We start from the raw sequence: 20,198 nt of genomic DNA, 5'->3' as shown, positions 1-20,198 counted from the left end.
GACCCCTCGCCCCTCTGGCTCTTCAATATTTTCTAATAGTGAGCAATTAAAATTGAGGGGCAGAACTGCAGAACTGGGAGGGCGGACCTCTGGGCAGCCTACATACCCAAAGAGCCCCCCCCATCAGATACCTCTGAAAACACCTGACTTTCCAACAAAGGAGTGGGGGTTTTTATATTCTTGTTGTCTTCTTTTTGTTGGTGGTGGTGTTTTCTTCTTTTATATCCTTGTCTCCTTTCTCTTCTTTTTTTATTCATCCCCCCTGTCAGGTTCAGTATTAATATATAATCTCAACAAGAATAAATAAATATTTAGGGCTTAAGGATCAAGGGCATCTTTATATCCATATAGCTTCCCTTGGCAAAGCAAATGTTTTTGACACCACACAGGATTTAGATCATAATTTTGCATGCCATGATGCTGGACATGACAGTGTTAAAAAAATGTTGTGGTGTGGGAGAAGACACAGTCATTATGGCACTCTGGGGGGGTAGCAGCAGGTGGGAAGCTGCACAGAGGTTGTAAGACCACAACTCTGTATCCTGGTCTCCACCCTGCAGCTCCTTCCAAAGTGGGATGGATGCCGTCTCTCCTCATCAGACCAGGTTTTCTCCAGAAAGATTGCCAGTTATCTATGTAGCCCACGTTGTTTGCTGGACACCATCCAGACAACCAGCGATTGAATGAGGACATGCGGCTAAACATGTCATCACTGGTCAGATTTGGCAGGAGTGCACACGAATAAAAATCTTACTGTATTAACGTTTATCCTCAGCCAGCAGTTTTAAATAGGATTATACATCGCCTGATCTGGCCCCTGGAATAATTTGACTATTGTCGCTGGTGTATCTAATTTCATGTTTCTGACTATAGAGCTGCCAATTACCAGGGTTGTTTTCTCAGTGGGTGTGTCACTGACAGGGGGAAATTAATTAAAAAAGGTATACAGGTTGCCTTCTCCTGACAGTCATCCAGCCAGCTTGGGGTCCTGGCTGCTCGGGGTCTGCTGGTGGACAGCTAGCAGGATTAGCTATGCTATGTGGCTCTGCACTGGCTGGAGGGGCCTGGCCAGCTATCAGGTGGTTTTCAACAGTGTGGAGCCAAGATTCTAATTCAGACAACATTATCTCCAAAACTACAAAAAGACTACATTTGTTACATGTACTGTTATCACTAAGAGAGACAGAGGAGTAGAATAGAGAATAGAATAGAATAGAATAGTCTTTATTGTCATTGTACGGGGTGGTACAATGAAATTTGAGTGTGCTCCCGCAGAGCTACCGTGCACAACAAAAACAAACACAATACAACAAACAAAAGCAGAAACATTGTTTAGACGTACCAAGCAGGTATAACACAGGGGATAGAAAAAACAAAAAAAGAACCCAAGGGAGAGACCGTGTGACAGGTAAAAAAAAAGTGCTCAAAGGAAATTAAATACTGTACAATAATATATACTATTACTGTGGAAGTAGTGCAATAAATAGAATAATATGAATAAGTTACATTGGAAAGTTGTAAACATTGTTAAGGCTGTGGAATGTGTGTGTGTCCCTGGGTGTTTGCAGTTTGTATTGCCCAGGGGAAGCAGCTCTTTGTCAGTCTGCTGGTGTGGGACTTTGTAGACCTGTAGCAGCTCCCAGAGGGAAACCGATCAAACAGGGTGTAGGCAGGGTGTGAGGGATCTCCTGTGATGGCCCTGGTTTTTCTGAGACAGCAGCATGTGGAGATGTTTTCCAGGCTGATGTTTTCGGGCAACCGATGATCTTTTGGGTAGTGTTTATGACCCTCTGCACTGCCTTCCTGTCCTTAGCTGTGGAGCCTGTGTACCAGACGCCCAGACAGTACGTCAGTACGCTCTCCACCGAGGAATGATAGAAGGCCAGCAGCAGCTTCGTGTCCAGATTGTTCTTCCTGAGGACACGCAGGAAGTATAGCCGCTGCTGAGCCTTCTTTACCAGGACCCTAATGTTGTGAGTCCAGGAATGGTCTGCGGAGATGCAGAGAGAGGTGATCAGATTGTCCAAGGTGGGGGAGGGGGTCACCCTATATGCATGTTTTATATTTGAATAAACATGGTCCAGTGTGTGTTTTCCTCTGGTTTCACACTTGACGTGCTGGTGGAATTTGGGGAGTACAGTCTTGAGGTTTGTTTGATTGAAGTCCCCAACTATAATGTATACGCCACCTGGATGAGCTCTCTGTTGCTTAGTCACTAGCGCTGGGAGGAATGTAAACAGAAGTCACAATGGCTGCCGTTAGCTCCTGTGGCAGGTAGAACGGTCAGCACTGGACAGACATGGTCTCTAGGTCTGGTAAGCAGTAGGTGTCTGTTACTCTTCTGTCCGAGCACCAGTTCTCAAGTACATCAACACAGAGTCCCCCTTCTATACTCTTACTGGAGGCTTCGGTCCGGTCGTTGCTGTGAATGGTGCGGCCTGCTAGCTCCACTGTAGCATCGGGGATTCGCTAACAACCAGCAGACAGCACTCGCGGACGAAGTGGTTGTAGGCAATCTGTGACTGCAGCTCATCCATCTTGTTTGCGAGGGCTCTGGTGTTAGTGAGGAAGATTGATGGTAGTGGAGGTCTGTGCGGTTGGTTTCTTAGCTGAGCTGACAGGCCTGCCCGGCATCCACATTTCTGCCTCCACTCCCTGCGCTACCTTCGGCGCCTGCCGGGCCCAATAACAATCCACGGGGCGCCCGACGGTCTTGCTAGTGGGATGTTGTGAGTCCGTGAGAAAGTGCTTGTAATATCCATTTTTGCCTGAAATCCGATGACTAAAATCTGCTAAAAATCTGACACAAAACAAGTGAAAGCAGGAGATGGAGGGAGAGAACTGGTAGTCATGCTAAGCTAGCAGACTTTACACACTAGAACAAAAAGAGTATGTGATAGGGTTTACAATGTGAAATGTGTATATGAGAAGAAACTCACTGATATTTAATAATGCAAAAGAAACAAAAAAGTCCCACAGAACACAAAGGAGGTAACAGGAAATTATGTAATTAGTCTTACTGCAAAACATCAGCACATTAATAAAATGAAGGAAGTTAAAGCTCATGTTTGGTCTCAGCAACAAAGGAAGCTGCTTCCTGCTAAAGTTTTCTGCTCAAACGTCAAACTCAGATGGAATAAATCACATAACGCAGCAATGAAATGTTCACAGCAGCACTTGAACCTTTAAATGGACAAGGACATATTCATTGTATGTGTAAATTTAACATTTTTGTCTTTTTTGGTAATATATCATACAAATTAGTTGCTAATTTCTTTCATATTTTACATATAAATTTCAAAACAGAACAATCATAATTCACATATTTCCAATGCTGGAAACAAATCTGTTCATTGAAAAGACAAGCAGTTAAATCCTTTAAGTCCTTTAAATCCTTTAAGTTAAAAACTTTCTCCACTATGGGATCAAAAAAGTTTTATCTTATCTTATCTTTCATTGTTGAACAGCTGAATAACAGCTGAATTCCCTGAACAAAGACAGTAGCACTGTGACAGCAGTCTAGTCGGACAGAAGTCTGTAGCATGTACACTATGTTATTTAATGATGGGATTTCTCCAAGTGATTCTTCCATGAGCAGAATGTTAAGTATGAAAGCAATATTAACAAATTCTGTTGCGAAATATTTCCGACCAAAACGAACAAATTATGTAAACAGGATGACACTGTTGGTAAGAAGTTTGCCCAGCAGTCAACATGGTGGGACTACAAATATCATGAATGTAGCTTTTGTTATTTCAAGAGACTTGGCCTTCTGTTTGACTGAACTGAATAAATCATGCTTTCTGTGGGCGCTCTCAGTGAACCGCTGCCCCAGCAGCTCTTTACACTGAAACAGCTCAGAGTCCTTCGTATCTCTTCTGACCTGCATTTTAACAGACAGGACTTACCACGTATGTATGAATTGAACTCAGTTGGAAATTAATGAATTGGATTTGATTGGATTGTGATTCGATTACAATAAATTGAATAGGACAAAAATGAAAAGGACAACCAGACAGGAGAGGGCAGTAGAGAGATGATATCAGAGCTCATCCTCACCATGAAAATTTGTCTTGGTGCATTTTTATGTCATAGGTCTCATCTTGTTATAATGCATGTTCAAACCAGAATGAGATTTTATTTATTTGTTTTTAGTTAAATTTTGCAAATATAAAGATTCATTCAACAAAATGCATTCTGAATGGCAGCATATTCAGTTATTTATTATCCTCAAATCCAAGATCACACAATCCCACTGTCAGTAATGTCAGCCATAGCACTGACAGCCTTAGAATGCACTTGGAGACTGAGAAAATGTAGCTTCACACACTCCAAAGCACACTCCATGTGACGTAAAAGTAGGATCCCAAACAGTATGCAGAGAGCCAAACAGCGAGGGGCCCGGCGGCACCGGCACCGCAGGCAAAAATATCATATCACGATTTTTTAAAAATAAAATCACAATTTTGATTTGATCACAATCTTGAATTCAAAAATGAAAAACAGACAGAGTTGCAGAAGTATTTTCGGCTGGGCAGCTCGTACCGCGGATCAACTACTTGAAGCAGGCGTCCGAACCCCTCCTTTAATACCATCTTGAACGGTACCATATCTTTTGCAAGATAAAAGGTAACTGCTTCTGTTACCTCTTTCTATCACTGCTTTGACTGTCATACGGAGTGCTTTTGTCAAATGCCTGTGTTAATGTTGTCTGTTTTGGTCTTAGCTAGCTGCTGCTTATGCTAGCTGCTGCTTATGCTAGCTGCTGCTTATGCTAGCTGCTGCTTATGCTAGCTGCTGCTTATGCTAGCTGCTGCTTATGCTAGCTGCTGCTTATGCTAGCTGCTGCCTCCCCTGCGGTGCCGGTGCCGCCGGGCCCCTCGCTGTTTGGCTCTCTGCATACAGTTTGGGATGCTTCCTCTTCAAATGATTGAACAGGTTTGTCGTGTTGCCACCCGACGTGCGAAATGTTTCTGTGCAAACTTTGCAAATTCCATTTGCTTGCGCTTGATCAGTTGCCGAAAATCCAAACTTGACCACAGTAAATAAAACATGGTAGTAAAATTTATACTCTTTACCTGAACTATGATTGATGTACGTGCCCCACTATCACAGAAAATCTAGGATGATATACAACTACCATTGAGGACACCGAGGTCATGTCCTCGTTATTTTTTTTTTATTTTTATTTTTGCTTAAATTGTGGTGATTTTATATTTCAATTCAATTCAGATTTATTCATATAGCGCCAAATTACAACAATTTTCATCTCAAGGCACTTAAATAATATAGTCCAATTCAAGCCAATTGGAATTCAATTAATTTTAATCATAATCCAATGAAATCCAATTAATTAATTTCAAAATAATCCAATTAATTCATATAGAGCCAATTCAAAAATAATATCCTAGCTAAGGAAACCAACAGATTGCACCGAAACTTGTCTTCAGTCCAATCTCCCGTCCTGAGCCTGAGGGACTGTGGAAAGGAACGACTCCCTTTTAACAGGAAGAAACCTCTGACAGAACCAGAACCAGGAAGAAACCTCTGGCAGAACCAGAACCAGGAAGGGTGGCCATCCGCCTCGACCAGCTGGGGTTTGAGAAGACAGAAAAGAGGGAAAAGGGGGGGGGGAAACACCATAACACCATTCAAAGGATACCTGTTGGAACAGGGAAACACAAGTTAATAACCACAATAATGTCACATGTACATAAAATCATTTGAGAAATTAAACAGGGGAAAAAGAGAGCAAAGTGAGGAAAGGTGTGACAGATGAGGTCCCCCAGCAGTCTAAGCCTATAGCAGCTTAACTATGGGATGTTTCAGGATTACCTGAGCCATCCCTAACTATAAGCTTTATCAAAAAGGAAAGTTTTAAGCCTAATCTTAAAAGTGGAAAGGGTGTCTGCTTCCCGGACATTTACTGGCAGCTTATTCCACAAGAGAGGGGCCTGATAACTGAAGGCTCTACCTCCCATTCTACTTTTAGAAACTCTGGGAACAACAGGTAAACCTGCAGTTTGGGAGCAAAGTGCTCTGTTAGGAAAATATCTTACAATGAGATCTTTAAGATATGATGGAGCTCGGTCATTAAGAGCTTTATATGTGAGGAGAAGAATCTTAAATTCTATTCTGAATTTAACAGGGAGCCAATGAAGAGAAGCTAAAACTGGAGAAACATGATATCTCCTGTTAGTTCTCATCAGAACTCTGGCTGCAGCATTTTGGATCAGCTGGAGGCTTTTCAGAGAATATGTGGGACAGCCCAATAATAAGGAATTACAGTAGTCCAATCTTGAAGTAACAAATGCATGGACTAGTTTCTCTGCATCACCCTGAGACAGGATGTTCCTGATTTTAGCAATATTGTTTATTTGAAGAGCCAAGAGTAGCGCGACTGTTTAATAAAACTGTGGCACAGTTACGTGCTGCGCGTCATCAACAACATGCGCTGTCGCTATGGTAACTACCACACACAAGTCGGACGTTAATGTTGTTACCGAAGTCATGCGCAGAAACTAAATAAAACATCCGGTTAATTTTCATAATAATAATAAATCATTTTCTGTGGTAACTTGCCCTTACTTCATGAGTCACCATAACAGTCCTTCAAAAAGCCTCAGAATGCCCCATTTTTACCTCAAATTAAAAAAGCTCCGCACCGCCCTCAAGGTTTTTTAAGATTTCTGACACATCTGAAACCATGATGTTGAAATGGAGTATTGTTTTTATTTCTATCAGTTTAGTATCTGACTGTTTATATTCTTCACTAAAGGGAAACAGGACAGGGAGGAAAAGGCTGAGCCAAACCAAGCTCATCTTTGGGCCAAGCAGTAAGAAGAGGAGCAGTGATAGAGGGAGAGCAGGTGCTATAAAAGGAAGAGACTATGCCAGACCTGTATATGTTTTAAAAGTCAGATGTATGATGCAGGATAACTAAAGTATTGTGTAAGATTATAATAGAAATGTGTTCAAAAGCTGGTTTTCCTTAACAAGAGTGAACAGATTAGACTCTATCATCAACATGATAGTGTAATAGGGCTTTGGGTGTCTATTTTAAATACTGAAGGAAATATGAAGCATTTGTATATATTATCCCTCTGTACCAGGACAGTTCATTCCTTTTTATTCCTGATCCATGACTTGATGAAATTCATTCTTCAGTTTTAAATCATTTAGGATGAGGCTGATGTTCTCTGATAACAAACAAAACAAATAAGCCTAAAAGTCATTATGATGTTGTTTTTGTTCCTTTAAGACTCTGAAAATGGCCAGATTTAAATAATGGAATGAAAAACATTTCCAGGGGAGCGTGTACCTGAACCCGACAAGAAGTTCTGACTCATGACCTCAGCATTGTTTGGGCCCTGCGTACGGCCCTGATGACATATATACATATATATTTTTAAAAGGCTCAGAATAGACTCTTCTGTTATTTTGTTCACAAACAACTTCATTTTGGCTTTTGTGCATGACCTTCAGTCGTTATCTGCTTCTCGGTAGAGTCATGTAGCTGGAGTGGGGGCACAGCTCTCCCTGGACGTCCTCCCCCTCCCTCCTCTCCTGTGCGGACAGTTTTTTTTCCACAGATGGAATAAACGGAGTCTTCTCCCCACCGTCAGCCCAGGCACCCCCCGCCTTGTGCAGCCCTCTGGCCACAGTTTCAAAATTGTTGCCCTATTAATGAGCATTGATGAGCACCGTGATCACACAAACTATGATTACCGTAAACACACCAGTAAGGACTACGGGAGGAGATGAAGCCCGCCTCCCTGCAGTCCACATCTGTCTCCTGTTGTATCTGTGCCCTGGATGAATTGTGACTCTGTTATTACACATACATACAAATCCTCTTTTACAAGTCTAATGATGTTACACGTATGAGCACATAGGGGGCAATGTGGGGTTCCGTATCTTGCTTCAGACAGCATGTGAACTGTTTTACCTTCTGAGCTACATCCAACTCCCTGAGATACAACTTCATACTTTCAAGATTAAATCAGTGCAAAGAATGCTGGTCCTCTCCGACACCTGTGGGCTGCAGTGAGGTATTACAAAAAAAGAGTAAGACTATTAAAGGAAAAATATGTTGTATTGAAGACACCTTGAAAAATAATTTCTTTGGAATTGTGTCTGTGTCAGCAGATAAAATTTCCAGTTGATTAATGCGTCAAATCGCTTAACAAATTACAGAATCAGTTTAAGAAAATCTTAACCTAAATCCAATTTTTATGGACATGAGCTTTGTATAATTGTGCAGACCATCATAGCTTTGTTGTATTCTAGTGATGCTGTTTTTATTCCATTGATTGAATTACACAGTTCAACATGAGTTCAATCAGGGGTCTCCAGAAAATACATGAAATATTGTACATTTGTCCTTAAAGGTCACTTGTAGAATTCAGCTTTAACTCTGAGCATGTCTCTACTTGTTTTCCTCACGTATCCATTTTCTTTACCAACTTCATCCTTGTGAGGGAGCTGGAGGGTATCCCAGCTGTCATCAGATGAGAGGCGGAGTAAAAGCCACGCAGGCACAGGGACAACGTGTAAACTGCACAGAAAGGCCCAGCTGAGGTTTAAACCAGGAACCTTGATGCTGTGAAGCAACAATCAAAGCATTGTGCCATTTTCTATCAGTCCACACCAATACAAAAGTGCCTTTTCTCCAGCAGAGATTAATCCAAGCAAGCAATATTAACCAGCTGTTTGGCACTACTAATGCAATGTTGCTGGCTAACATGTTCTCACTTAAAGATATTGAAAAGGCATCTCAATATATCGTTGCTCAGTATTTCTCACAACAACAACACTATCCAGATGTTTAAAGAATAACACCGATCACTCTTTGTTTTGAGAGCTTTCTTGTATTTACCATGTTTTCAGGGTTATAAATTCTTCTGTCCTGTAAATTCCACCATCAGGGGTAATGTTATTTAACCAAATGTAAGTCTGAAAAAAGGTGCTGCAACAAGCTCAAGTGCAGGTCAAACAATCAAGCTGGTTTATGTTGTTTGAGCAAAATATCAGAAAAAGCCAGATTTCTCACAACTTGGCTGGTTGAGAAATAGATATAGTTGCAGAAATCTTGATGTGATCAGCTTGGAAAATTTAGATCAATGCTGACACTTTGGGATCATAACAGGGATGATCAGAGCAGCTCATCAAACCCATAGACACAGAATGGAAAATAATAATGGGGGCTGAAGCCTAATTCAGCTTCCTTCTGGGCCAAAATACAGACAGCAGAGACAAACCGACCTGCATGCTCACACTCATTCCAAAGGTCAATTTACAATCACCAATTAACCTAACGTTCTATATTTGGACAGAGGGAGGAAGCCGGAGTACCCAGAGAGAGCCTTGGCATGCAAGGTGAGAACATGCTAACCTTGAATATGGAACCTTGCTGCAGTGAGGTGACAGTGCCATCAAACAATTTTTATTTCATATTATTGTTATTGCTAATTTTGGTGTGTATTATCGAATTAGACCTGGACCTATCAGAGACTTCATGACGGCACTACTGGTCAAACTTTGTGGAACAGCTCATGTGGTGGGTGAAGGTGGAACGTGTGGTATCCATGGTGACATGGTTAAAGGTTGAAGTTGATAGTTATGAATGCACTCAGGTGCTGTCTGTTACTGGGCTTCGGCAGAGATGATGGAGATGCATGCAGAGGAAGGAACATTTTGAGTCCAGTGGCACACAGATCAATGTCCAGGCATCAAATTAGCTTTTGGAGTATGATGGGGTTATACCGCTGGATGTTCATTAAGTGGGCAAGGCCTCCTCGTTTCCTCTTCCCATTCATGATTCAGTCTCTGTTGGCCCAAACAGCCTGGAAGCCTTCAATGGAAAAGCTGTCATGAGGAATATCTGTGAAAACATCATAAGAAACATCAAACTACACTCATTACTCCCTCCGACTTCAGGCCACGGACTCATGAGGACTCATGTTCCCACATAATGAGAGAGTGAAGACACAGCATTCGTCTTCTTTTCTCTATCATCCTCTTTCATCTCAGCCCATGAAAGTCAGTCATTCTTTATCTTTGATTCCTCCTTCTGTACAAGGAAGGATGTGGAAAGTGCATATCCTTGTTCAGCATGATAAGTATTAGCACTAATAAATCCCTGTACCTTAAAGGAGCAGTGTGTAAAAATGATGGTGATTTATTAACAGAAATGGAATATAACACATATAACTATGTTGTTAGTGCTATGTAATCACTCTATTAAACGAGTCGTTACGTTTGTATTGCTTTAGATTTTGCCTTTTTATTTGCATATATCGCGGTCCGTTCTCCACAAAGGCAGCCCGGAAGGACACCACTTGCGTTGCAATATCAACTACAGTGGCCTAGAAGGGACAAAGGGTGGTGCACGCGCAATTCGCCGCTACTTTGCAGACGATCAGCTGATCTGATTAAACAAACGTACTGTTTTCTCCATGTCCCTGTTGAAAACTGTCGATTCACGTTTATGCACCAAAACTACTACTTAGCTTTGTTAGCTGGACAGAAATTACTCGGCGTCATGTTACAGAGATCAGCTGATTTCAGTCAAAGTGTAACTGATACCAAGAGGCTATGAAGGTAATGTCAGCCAGATACAACGTGTTGCCTGCTAATGCTATCCCTCCATCAGACTACATACAAACAGCCTTTAGTCTTACGTAGCTAATATTAGCTTTTATTACCACGCAGGTGGCACCTTTATAATTTATACCTTTAAAAGTAACCTCAGAACTTCAGAAAGTGGTTTCACTCGATGGAGAAGACATGTGACACAGTTGAGTGATGGATGTGTTGGGTAGTGTGTGCTGCATGCAGCGTCAGGCCACCATAGTTTCTCCGAAGCGTGGAGTGTTGCATTCACAGCACAATCGGAAATGACAGAATCTGACCAACAGCAGACAATTACACAATGCTCCTTTAAATAAGATGCTGTGCATTCTCAAAACATCTGTCTCTTTTCAATATGAAATTACCTCCTGATCCTACAGGTTCCCACAACTGGGTTCTCCTTTATATCATAGTAAGAAATTCTTACTTACTTACTGTTACCTTACCGCTTTGAGACCGCTCAAACAGTCTTCTCCTTCACATTTAACTGTTAAGATCTTTAACTGTTATCATTTCTAACTATTTGAAAAACCCATTTTAGGACTCCTCATTTCTTCCATCAAGCCCTGTGAGGGTACATACAAACAATACCATAGTAACAGTTAAACATCTTATCAAGAATAAGAGAGTCTTCACACCAAAGTGAACCCGATGTTCTGCATTCTGTGGTGAGAGGTCACTGGGCGAGAGGCGGGGTCACCCTGGACCGGTCGCCAGTCCATCACAGGGCCACACAGAGACAAATGAGGCCACACACACTCACACTCAGTCCTAAGGACAGTTTTAGAGTCACCAGTTAGCCTGACAGATGTTTTTGGACGGTGGGGGGAAGCTGGACAGGAGAGAAGCCACACATACAGGGAGAACATGCAGCTCCACACAGGAACAACCAGCCGGGAGTTGAACCTGGAACCCTCTGCTGTGAGGTGCTGACCACCGTGCAGCCCCCAAACCAGCTCCAAATATAGATTTTCATTTTAGAGTCTCATTAGAGAAGTCTTCCACAGCATTACACATGACACCAGGCTGCAGTTATTTAGTGGAAGTAAAAAAATCCCCAGAAGGCTGTCTGTGATGGACTGGCCACCGGTCCAGGGTGACCCCGCCTCTCGCCCGGTGACTGCTGGGATAGGCTCCAGCCCCCCCGCTACCCGACAGACGGATTGACGGTATAGAAGATGGATGGATGGACCATAAGGCTGAGTTAAATGTTACTGTAAATGACCTGGCCTCCTCTCCCATTTCCACCTGGTATAAGGGTTCCACCTCATCTGGAATGAACCTGGAGAGTTTCTGCAGCCATTAGGACCGGGTCCTCAGGGGGCCGCCGCCCTGCATGTTTTCCATGTGTCCCTGATTGAAACCATCAGCTGGTCATCGAGCTCTGCAGGGACCTGATAAGGAGCCATTTATTTGAATCGATTGTGTTGGAGGAGGGAAACATGGAAAACATGCAGGGCGGCGGGTCCCGAGGACCGGAGTTGAGAAACCCTGCATTAGGATGTTTCAGCTGCCACAAGAAGTTTCAGCAGCTTCTCATTTCTAGTACAACATGATGAAGACGTGGGAAAGATGTTACTCCGTTTCAGAGGGTCCAAATTATTAGTCAGCATCAAGACAGTAAAGCAAACGAGGAGATTGCTGAATCTGAATTCCTTTTGGCTGTAGAACAGTCCAACCCATTATTAAAGTGCAGCCCCCACAACATTTGTCATGAAGTGAAAATAAAATCTGATCTGCTCACTATCCTCAGCTTCATTAAGTGTACAGATGTGCACAATGCTCTGTATGAGAAGGTCTAAAGCCAAAGAAACGATCTTTCTACATTCACGAAGGCCCCAGTCATGCTGAGACCAGAAAAAACAAACACTCGCTGCCTTATAATTAGCAGTGTAACGGGGAGATTTACCGGGACCCTCATCTGGTTCACATCAGCCTGATCAGACAGGTAGAGCTTCTGGCGTTACGTTCACATCCCGCTGAGCTCTCATGCTCACCAATAAGATACAAAGCATCCCTAACCAGAAGTGAACTAGATCACGATGACGGCTGAGGCTGAGACTCGCAGCGGTCGGTGGTTTGATCCTCGGCTTATCCAGATCAAAGTGTTCTTGATCCCCAGTAACACATGTTAGAAAAATATTATGAAGTTATACTGTGAGAAAAACAAAGTAATATATGTGAGATGATGCTGCAGGGTCAAGGACACTGTGTGCTGGAGAAGGCCTCATCAAGTCTTTCCATCTTAACTTTTATTCATCACTGGCAAAAACATTTCACGCCTTTGTGGTGCGTGCTTGAACACATCCTTATGACATTCTCAAATTTCATGACTCCATCTGCAGGAGCAGAAAAAGTAGAAAAAGAGATTAGAAATATGAAGGCAGTGTCAATGATTTCTGTAGGAACAACATCACACAGGTAATAAAGCCTTTATACTACCTTGGTCAGTGTACCGTAGGTTTCCACCCACTTTTCCAAAAAGCTGGTCTTTAAGACCACAATGGATTGTGTTGTGAACTTTTAACTTTCAGACATTGTTTTATGCCAACAAGTAGAAAATGATCAGAAATGTATGTTATAATGGGAGTCAATGGTACAAAAAATGTCTGAAAACTTTTTCTTCTACACGGTGTATTATAGTCCTATTGGAAGATCAAAGATTGAAAAATTCATATAATACTGAAATGCAAAAGGATTAAGGATTAAGCAAGAGGAAAGGCAGACTGGTCCACATCCAGAAAATAAAGTTCTAACAGAGCATCCAAACATCCCACACAAAATTCATAGTGTATGTAGAAACATACACGATGAATAGAAACAAACCACCAAGAGTTATGTGATATGCAAAAAGCAGCTCCACAAACAGAAAGATATGGCAGAGTAACGGTACCACTAACAATGCTCAGTCGCACCTAGGAAAACCTTTATTGCCCAAGGGCTCCCCACAGGGAAACCCTGTAATAAACAAGGGTTTTTACAGCGTGTGGTTTTATTCATTACTCAAAGAGTTTTTGTCTAACATGTTAAATATGTGAAAAACACAATCCAATCTGAGACGATTCCCAAAGCCAACGTACCCTTTTCAACACGTTTGTATGGATTTCATTGAATTAAATAAATACGAAGGAACACGTTTCTGCCTGGTGATTAGTGATGTTTTACCAAATGAGTTTCCATGTGCACAGGCACATGCACTGTCAGTAACAAAAGCACTGGTGAATGAAATATTTCCTAGATTTGGAATTCCTGAAAAGATCTACAGTGATAACAGGGACACACTTTGAACTAAAAGATAATGCACTACAATGAATCACACAGACCCAGACTGACCACAGAGATAGGAGGTCCTTCAGGTCCAACAGACAACTTGTCAGCCTATTTTTTGTTGCAGGAATAGATGGGGTGGCTGACATTGACTTAAGCTCAATTATTTTATGTAAAGACAACCAAAAAGCCCATGTGTATTCTGAAAAGTACATATGTGAAATGTATGTTAATACAAGATTTCTGAAGAATCGTCGGTGTATCTGTTGGAATTTTGTTAGAATGTATACAGCATGACAAAATAACCAATCTAATTGTATTGAATGTGCAAAAGCCAGAATATAAATTTAGAAATGAAGCATTACAATTGCATAATGAATCTTTTGTACCCAACACACTGTAAAACTCTCTCTTTGTTGTTCCCAGCAGTTAAGAAAAGAGACAACTGCCCTCAGCGTTGGCTTATAAGGGTAATTATATATGTTTCATCCACAGGGGTACAGGTAAGAATGTGGGTACACTCCTGTCAGATTATTGTCAAGAATCCATCTATTGTCACTCAGGACTCAGGTAACTACTCAGCATCTTGGTTTCGGAACCAAACTTCCATGAGAGCAGACCTCTGGTGGCTGTGTGGGGAGATGAAACTGAGGTCCGTCCTTCCACCTAACTGGCAGCTGCACGATAGCCCAACTACTGATGCCTTTCCATCTGTTCCCTGTGGGGGACTTTAAGGCCTTGGGTGAGAAGCTGCAACGTCTCAAGCATTCAACTGTGCCTGGAGGTTCATCTGACAACAACCTGGATAGCATTGGAATTCTGAGGAGTCCCAGATGAGTTTAAAGCTAGAAAACAAGTAACTTCAGACTTTGAATATTTTTTCTCAACAATAAATAAGAAAGTTGACTGGATACATTACATCTACAAGGCATTGCTGAACAATTATGTCCAACTTCCCTTATGGCATGGCAAAATAGGATGACTTTGGATATGATGCTGACAGAAAAATGAGGGGTGTGTAAAATGTTTGGAACTTTTTGTTGCTCCTTTATTCCTAACAATACTTCCCCAGATGGCAGCATCACCAAGGCCTTAGCAGGACTCACATCACTCTCTGCAGAGCTGACAGAGAACTCCGGGATCTACGACCCCTTCACTGACGTGATGGATGAACAGGTAGAGCGTGATGATGACGAATAGCTGCACCAGGATGCAGATGATGGTTAAAGTGCAAAGCAGTGTCTTATGAACCCCGGCTGAAGTGTGAAACAATGATGTGAAAGATATAGAAGGTTATCCAAGTTTGAAAAAACAAAACTAATGCATGTGTATATATGAATTTACTGTGACTTTACACCCTCTTTTCCTCTGGAATAAACAGGAGAAAAATATCATGAAGTCATACTGTGAGAAGAACCAAGCAGTGAGACGATGCTGCAGGGTCAAGGGACGGCCTCCTATCCATCTTATTTCAGCTTCTGTCTCAGCCTCGCTTTGCTGAACGTCTCATAACCTTGTGTGGCTAGTGATCTCATAGTAGAAGACAAAAATGGTGATAGTATGATTTTCTGAACTCAGACAACTCTGGGCCAGCTTCCTGATACGTTGTGTCAACTTAAATGTTTCGTGTTACTCGTCTCCAGCGACTCGGAGCCTCACTTTGAGAGAATGTGTGTGAGTGCATCGGTGAAAGCGGAGCAGCTGGACATCAGCACAGAAGAGGAGCAGTTCACACAGCCCTCCATGTGGTCTATACAAGCATAACATGGAGGCCAGCCGCAAAGGACCCGATAGATCTACTGCGTTCCATTCCAGGCTGCACATTAACCAGAAACTAATGACCTTATTAGTAACTACGGGACATGAAGCCTTAACAGTTACATTTGTATTTTCAACAATAATTCAGCAGCAAACTGTGTGAGGAGCACAGTCAGTGCAATCCGAGCGGCTCTGATCCGTGTTGAGGCAGCTGGGCCTCACAGCTGTGTACAAACAGCTGGGAGCAGCTCAAGTTTCCACTGAACAACCCACCGAGGACCGGGAAGCCCACACTGCTGTGGTTTCCACACATGGAGAGATCTAAAAGCTGCTTGAGGGATTTCAGCGTTTCTCGTTTGGTTTGGGCCGTTTGACCCTCTGCTTCAAGCTCCGCATGTCGAGGCGACTTCAGTACATCCACTTACATTTTAATAGTGACAGACAAGACGTGGTCACCACATGCCCCAGTGTGGAAGGGGCTTAGGCTGGCGTTCTACCTAATGCCCAGCAGGGGGTGACACCTGCAGCTGCCAAAAAGACTCATTTCGTACAAAGCCTGAGAGAAAATGATCCTGCAGGTCGCCTCTGAAGCCTTTTCCTGTTGTACTTCTTGAGCACAGCAGGGCCCTTTTTCCTTTAGAGTGCAGATTTCATTTCAATAAGGTTTGAAATTCCATTTCAACAGCAAAGAGCATGTTGATGCGTAAACAGGCTGAATCATCAGTCCTGGAGCGAGAGGCGGGTACACCCTCCACTTTCCGTCCCATCAGGACAGAGGCGCTGGGACTAAACACCCTTCTCACACTGCAGCTGGCATGTGTTTAGCTCAAAGGAAAGGAGGATGCCTGGAATGAAATTAAATCCTCTCCTGGAACTTCCTGGCAGTGGTCCAACTATAAGAGCACGTCTCACTTGTTGAAAGCGTGGTTGTGCTCAGAGGGAGAGTTTTTAAAAGACTCTCGCTTTCCTTCTCACATTATTTACTGCTCTTATGTTATGGTTTTCATGAAGTGCACAGCATTTAGAGCATGTTGTGAACTGATAACTCAGAGGAATGTCCCCAAGGCTGAATGTCCCCCACACTCCACAGCATCAGGGTTTTCCTCAAGGCCCCCACCATCATCACTACACATTCATCCTATCAGTTCATGAGCAGCAGAGTTAGAAAAAAACCCTGCAAAACAAGAACAAAGAATGAAGGTTTTATTTGAGAAAGCAACAGAATGGCAACTGTGGCCACACCTCTGCAGACAAGAATGAATCACAACACTTTATTTCAACAAGGAAGTGATTTATAAAAAGAAACAGCAATGTGTGCCTTAAACTGACCAAGCAGAGCTCTGCTCCCATTTCATTATGTGTGCTGCTCCCCACCTCACCCATCCAAGAGGCCTGCAATAAAAGAGCTTTTGTTTTCCTCTCCATAATACAGCCAGTTTCATGTTTGTGCCCGCAAAACACACCCCGCACATACCTGGAAGTGTGTGTGTGCACGTACATGCGCACACACTGTGCAAAACTCTTTGGTGACGACGAGTTTAAGAAAATGTACAGAGAAAAGAAAAGCTATTTGACAACTACTGGCATGGTTATACAATCTTTTCAATATATATAGATTTCAACAATCAGAGTAGAAAATGGAGCCTGCAAATTCAATAAATTAGACAGCAAATAATGAATTGCAGATATCAAATCCAGCAGTTGGGTTCACAGAAATTAAACATACAGAAAAATAGAAAAAGAAAAATAGTAACAGTGTTACATCATATTACCAAAACAGGAAGTCAAAGCAGTGGCCGTCAGCATTGACCGACGGCGCCGGGCTTTACAGTCAGCCTCGTGTAAACATTCATAATAAGGAGGGATTTTACTGAGCTTTACTGAGTCTTCTGCACACACAGAGCGTTTCTTTGCTGCGCTGTGCTGCCGGAACACTAAGCAGGCCTGAAAAGGAGCCTCTGCTGGAACCTGCTTTGCACTGGAACACCCGGCATGCTCCTCCTGGGATCCATCAAGCATGTCCTGCCACACAATCAACGGCTCATTTCCGACTCTTTGCTCTTGAAAGACATTGAAAATAGATAAATGTGAAGTCTTCCATTTGTGTAAAAAATAAATAAAGCAGTGATGACACCACTGAAAACAGAAGAGCTCAGCTTGTCATCATGCTGTCCTAACCGAGCCGTTGTTGCTGGCCAGTCTCCTGAAGCCGTGGTCGTTCTTCTCCAGCCAGAGCTCGGCCAGCTGCTGGGTGGAGCCGTATGACGAAGCTTTGGAGCCCAGGCACATTTTATACTGCTTCACCTCAAGGTTGGGGTCACATATGACCGGGTGGTGGACGTGCACTATCCCCGTGTCTGTACTTCTGAACAACTTAATCCCTGACTGGACAAATTTATTATAAAGGTCAACGTCCTCCAATCCCCACCCCTGGATGGAGGTATCAAAGCCTCCGGCCCGAATCAAGTCCCCCTTGTAGACACAAACGATCCCAAAGCCATAGGTCCTCCATAAGCCTGTCTTAGAGGTGAAGACGTAGTGGTTGTTACTCGGGACCTTCCCAGTGTACACTATCTTGGGGTCATACTGACTGAAGATGATGGGGAAGTAAGCCTTCTCCCCCAAGGCGGCATTGGCCCGGCATCTCTTGAGGAAATCGCTGGTAAAGAGCAGATCCACATCACAGTAGAAGAGCAGGGAATCGTTTGAGAAGTGCAAGGAACCCACTTCCAGCGCTAAAGCCCTGGAGAAGGAGCCGGCGACGGGCTTTATCTCCATGTCGGCCCGGGGATACTTCATGTGGTACTCCCTCATCAGCTCCACCTGTTTGACCCGCTCCGTGTTGTTGTCCGTGCTGAAGAGAAGGATCAACAGTTTGACGTTGAGGTTGGGGATCAAGCAAACTCGTTCAAAGTTAGCCATGAAACGCACGAATATGTCGTAGCGCCCTGACAGAGGCACCAAGATATTCACTTTATTCTCTTTGGGCTCCCTCTGGTCCTGGCCTGAATTTGTTAGCTTGAAGGGGACCAGCATTTTAAGGGAGTTGGACAGAAACGACAGAGAGTCTGACTCCTTGTTGATGTGGCTGGCTAAAGCTCTGGCATCCATCTCCTCCTCCTCTCTGAACTGGATTTGGCTGAAAGTCTGCTGTAGGTAGGCATGTCTCCTCACAGGAACGGTCATAGTCTTTCCTTTGTGCTTTTTGTACAGCAGAAGCAGATCAAGCACATATTCTGCTCCATATAAGGGATTGACCCTTCGGTAACCATACTGGATTTCTTTGAAATCAATTACTCTGCCCCGCGTCTTGGCGTTGGCATTGATCATCTCCATCACTTGCATAATGATGTCATCCAGGGCCTGCCTCTGAGATGAATCCATGCCACGGCGGGGGGGCTGACTGTCGGACGATGAGAACAGGTACTTTCCTGTCAGAAACTCCCACTCCAGTACATCCTCTCGCAGATGAGGATGGAAACGCATAAATGAGGGAGGCATGCCGAGCTGGAGGTCTTCTCGGCTGGGCTCAGCAGCTCCGTAGCGCCCCATCTGAACGATCTCTCGATGGAGCTGAATGGTTCTGTGGCGCAAGTCCGCGATTTTGCGGCTGAGCATGTAGCTGTGCAGGCGATACTGGTAGGGAGGATTCTTGTTTGGGTGGAGGGTGATGGCTCGGTGGATCTTGCTGTTGTGGAGTTCTCGTATGTAGCCCTTCTTATTTGGTTCATAATTTTCATAGAAGAGTTGCTGCATCTGTGGAGACATGAAAAGACTTGTTGTCAGTGTCAATGACCCATCTGGAACATTCAGAATATTAACTGTGTGTGTTTGCACAGAGGCTGACTGTAACATGACCAATGAGGAGCGGGCAAAGTCCTGTTTGACGCTGTGCTACGTGTTAAAACCAGTGTTCTCCGGGGCTCTTTTCATCGGATGAATTTGGAGTGAGTGCACATCTGTCTCGTGGCATTCAACAAAGTTTTTGTCAGCAGTGAGTGTGTCATGCTGAATTTTGCCTGCACACACACCTCGTGGTGTGTAGAAACACAGCAACAGACCGAAAGTTAGAAGGTTTCAGCAGGCAGCTTTCAAGGGGTGAAAAGAGCGAGACCTGCCAGCTGGATATGAAGGATTTACTAGAGCATTTTGCTCAGAGAACAGCTGGAATTTAAGTTGAACTTTTGTTTTGGCCTTAGTGCAGACTGATGCTTGTCTTTACCCGTGGTAGGATTTCATTCTTCTGCTGAGGTGCTTCCACCAGATTGTCACACAGCAGCTGCTGTTTTCTTATTTTCTTTCAGGTGTAAGACATGTTGATAAGTCGCCTTCTGAAAAACTGTTGCTGAAGCTTATGTTCAAGTGGGTTTTTTTTTTATTGTGACACTAAAGCATTTTCCACCGCCGCTCTGCTGATAAATGTGCTTTCATTGATGTGTGAAAATGATCAAATACAGTGATCAAAATGGGATTATCTTGATGGTTTGTAATAAAAGAGACGGAGATGTGCTTGTGTCTGCTCAGATGGCTTTGGGGTACAA

General features: G+C 43.2%; 1 protein-coding gene across 1 annotated transcript in view; it reads right to left on the bottom strand.

Annotated features, from left to right (window-relative positions):
- Window positions 1-16,900: 16,900 nt before the first annotated feature.
- chsy1 (chondroitin sulfate synthase 1) overlaps window positions 16,901-20,198 on the bottom strand; it is a 44,502-nt gene continuing 41,204 nt past the window's right edge. The window contains exon 3 of the mRNA XM_072381112.1: window positions 16,901-19,413. Within this exon, the coding sequence (XP_072237213.1) occupies window positions 17,821-19,413 (1,593 nt within the window). The 3' untranslated portion in view covers window positions 16,901-17,820. The remainder of the gene's footprint in view (window positions 19,414-20,198) is intronic.

Source organism: Leuresthes tenuis, unplaced genomic scaffold (genome assembly GCF_036924035.1).
Source record: "Leuresthes tenuis unplaced genomic scaffold, fLeuTen1.0.hap1 SCAF_2, whole genome shotgun sequence".
In the NCBI taxonomy this organism is placed as follows: Eukaryota; Metazoa; Chordata; class Actinopteri; order Atheriniformes; family Atherinopsidae; genus Leuresthes; species Leuresthes tenuis.
This window is presented reverse-complemented; position numbering and strand designations above follow the sequence as displayed.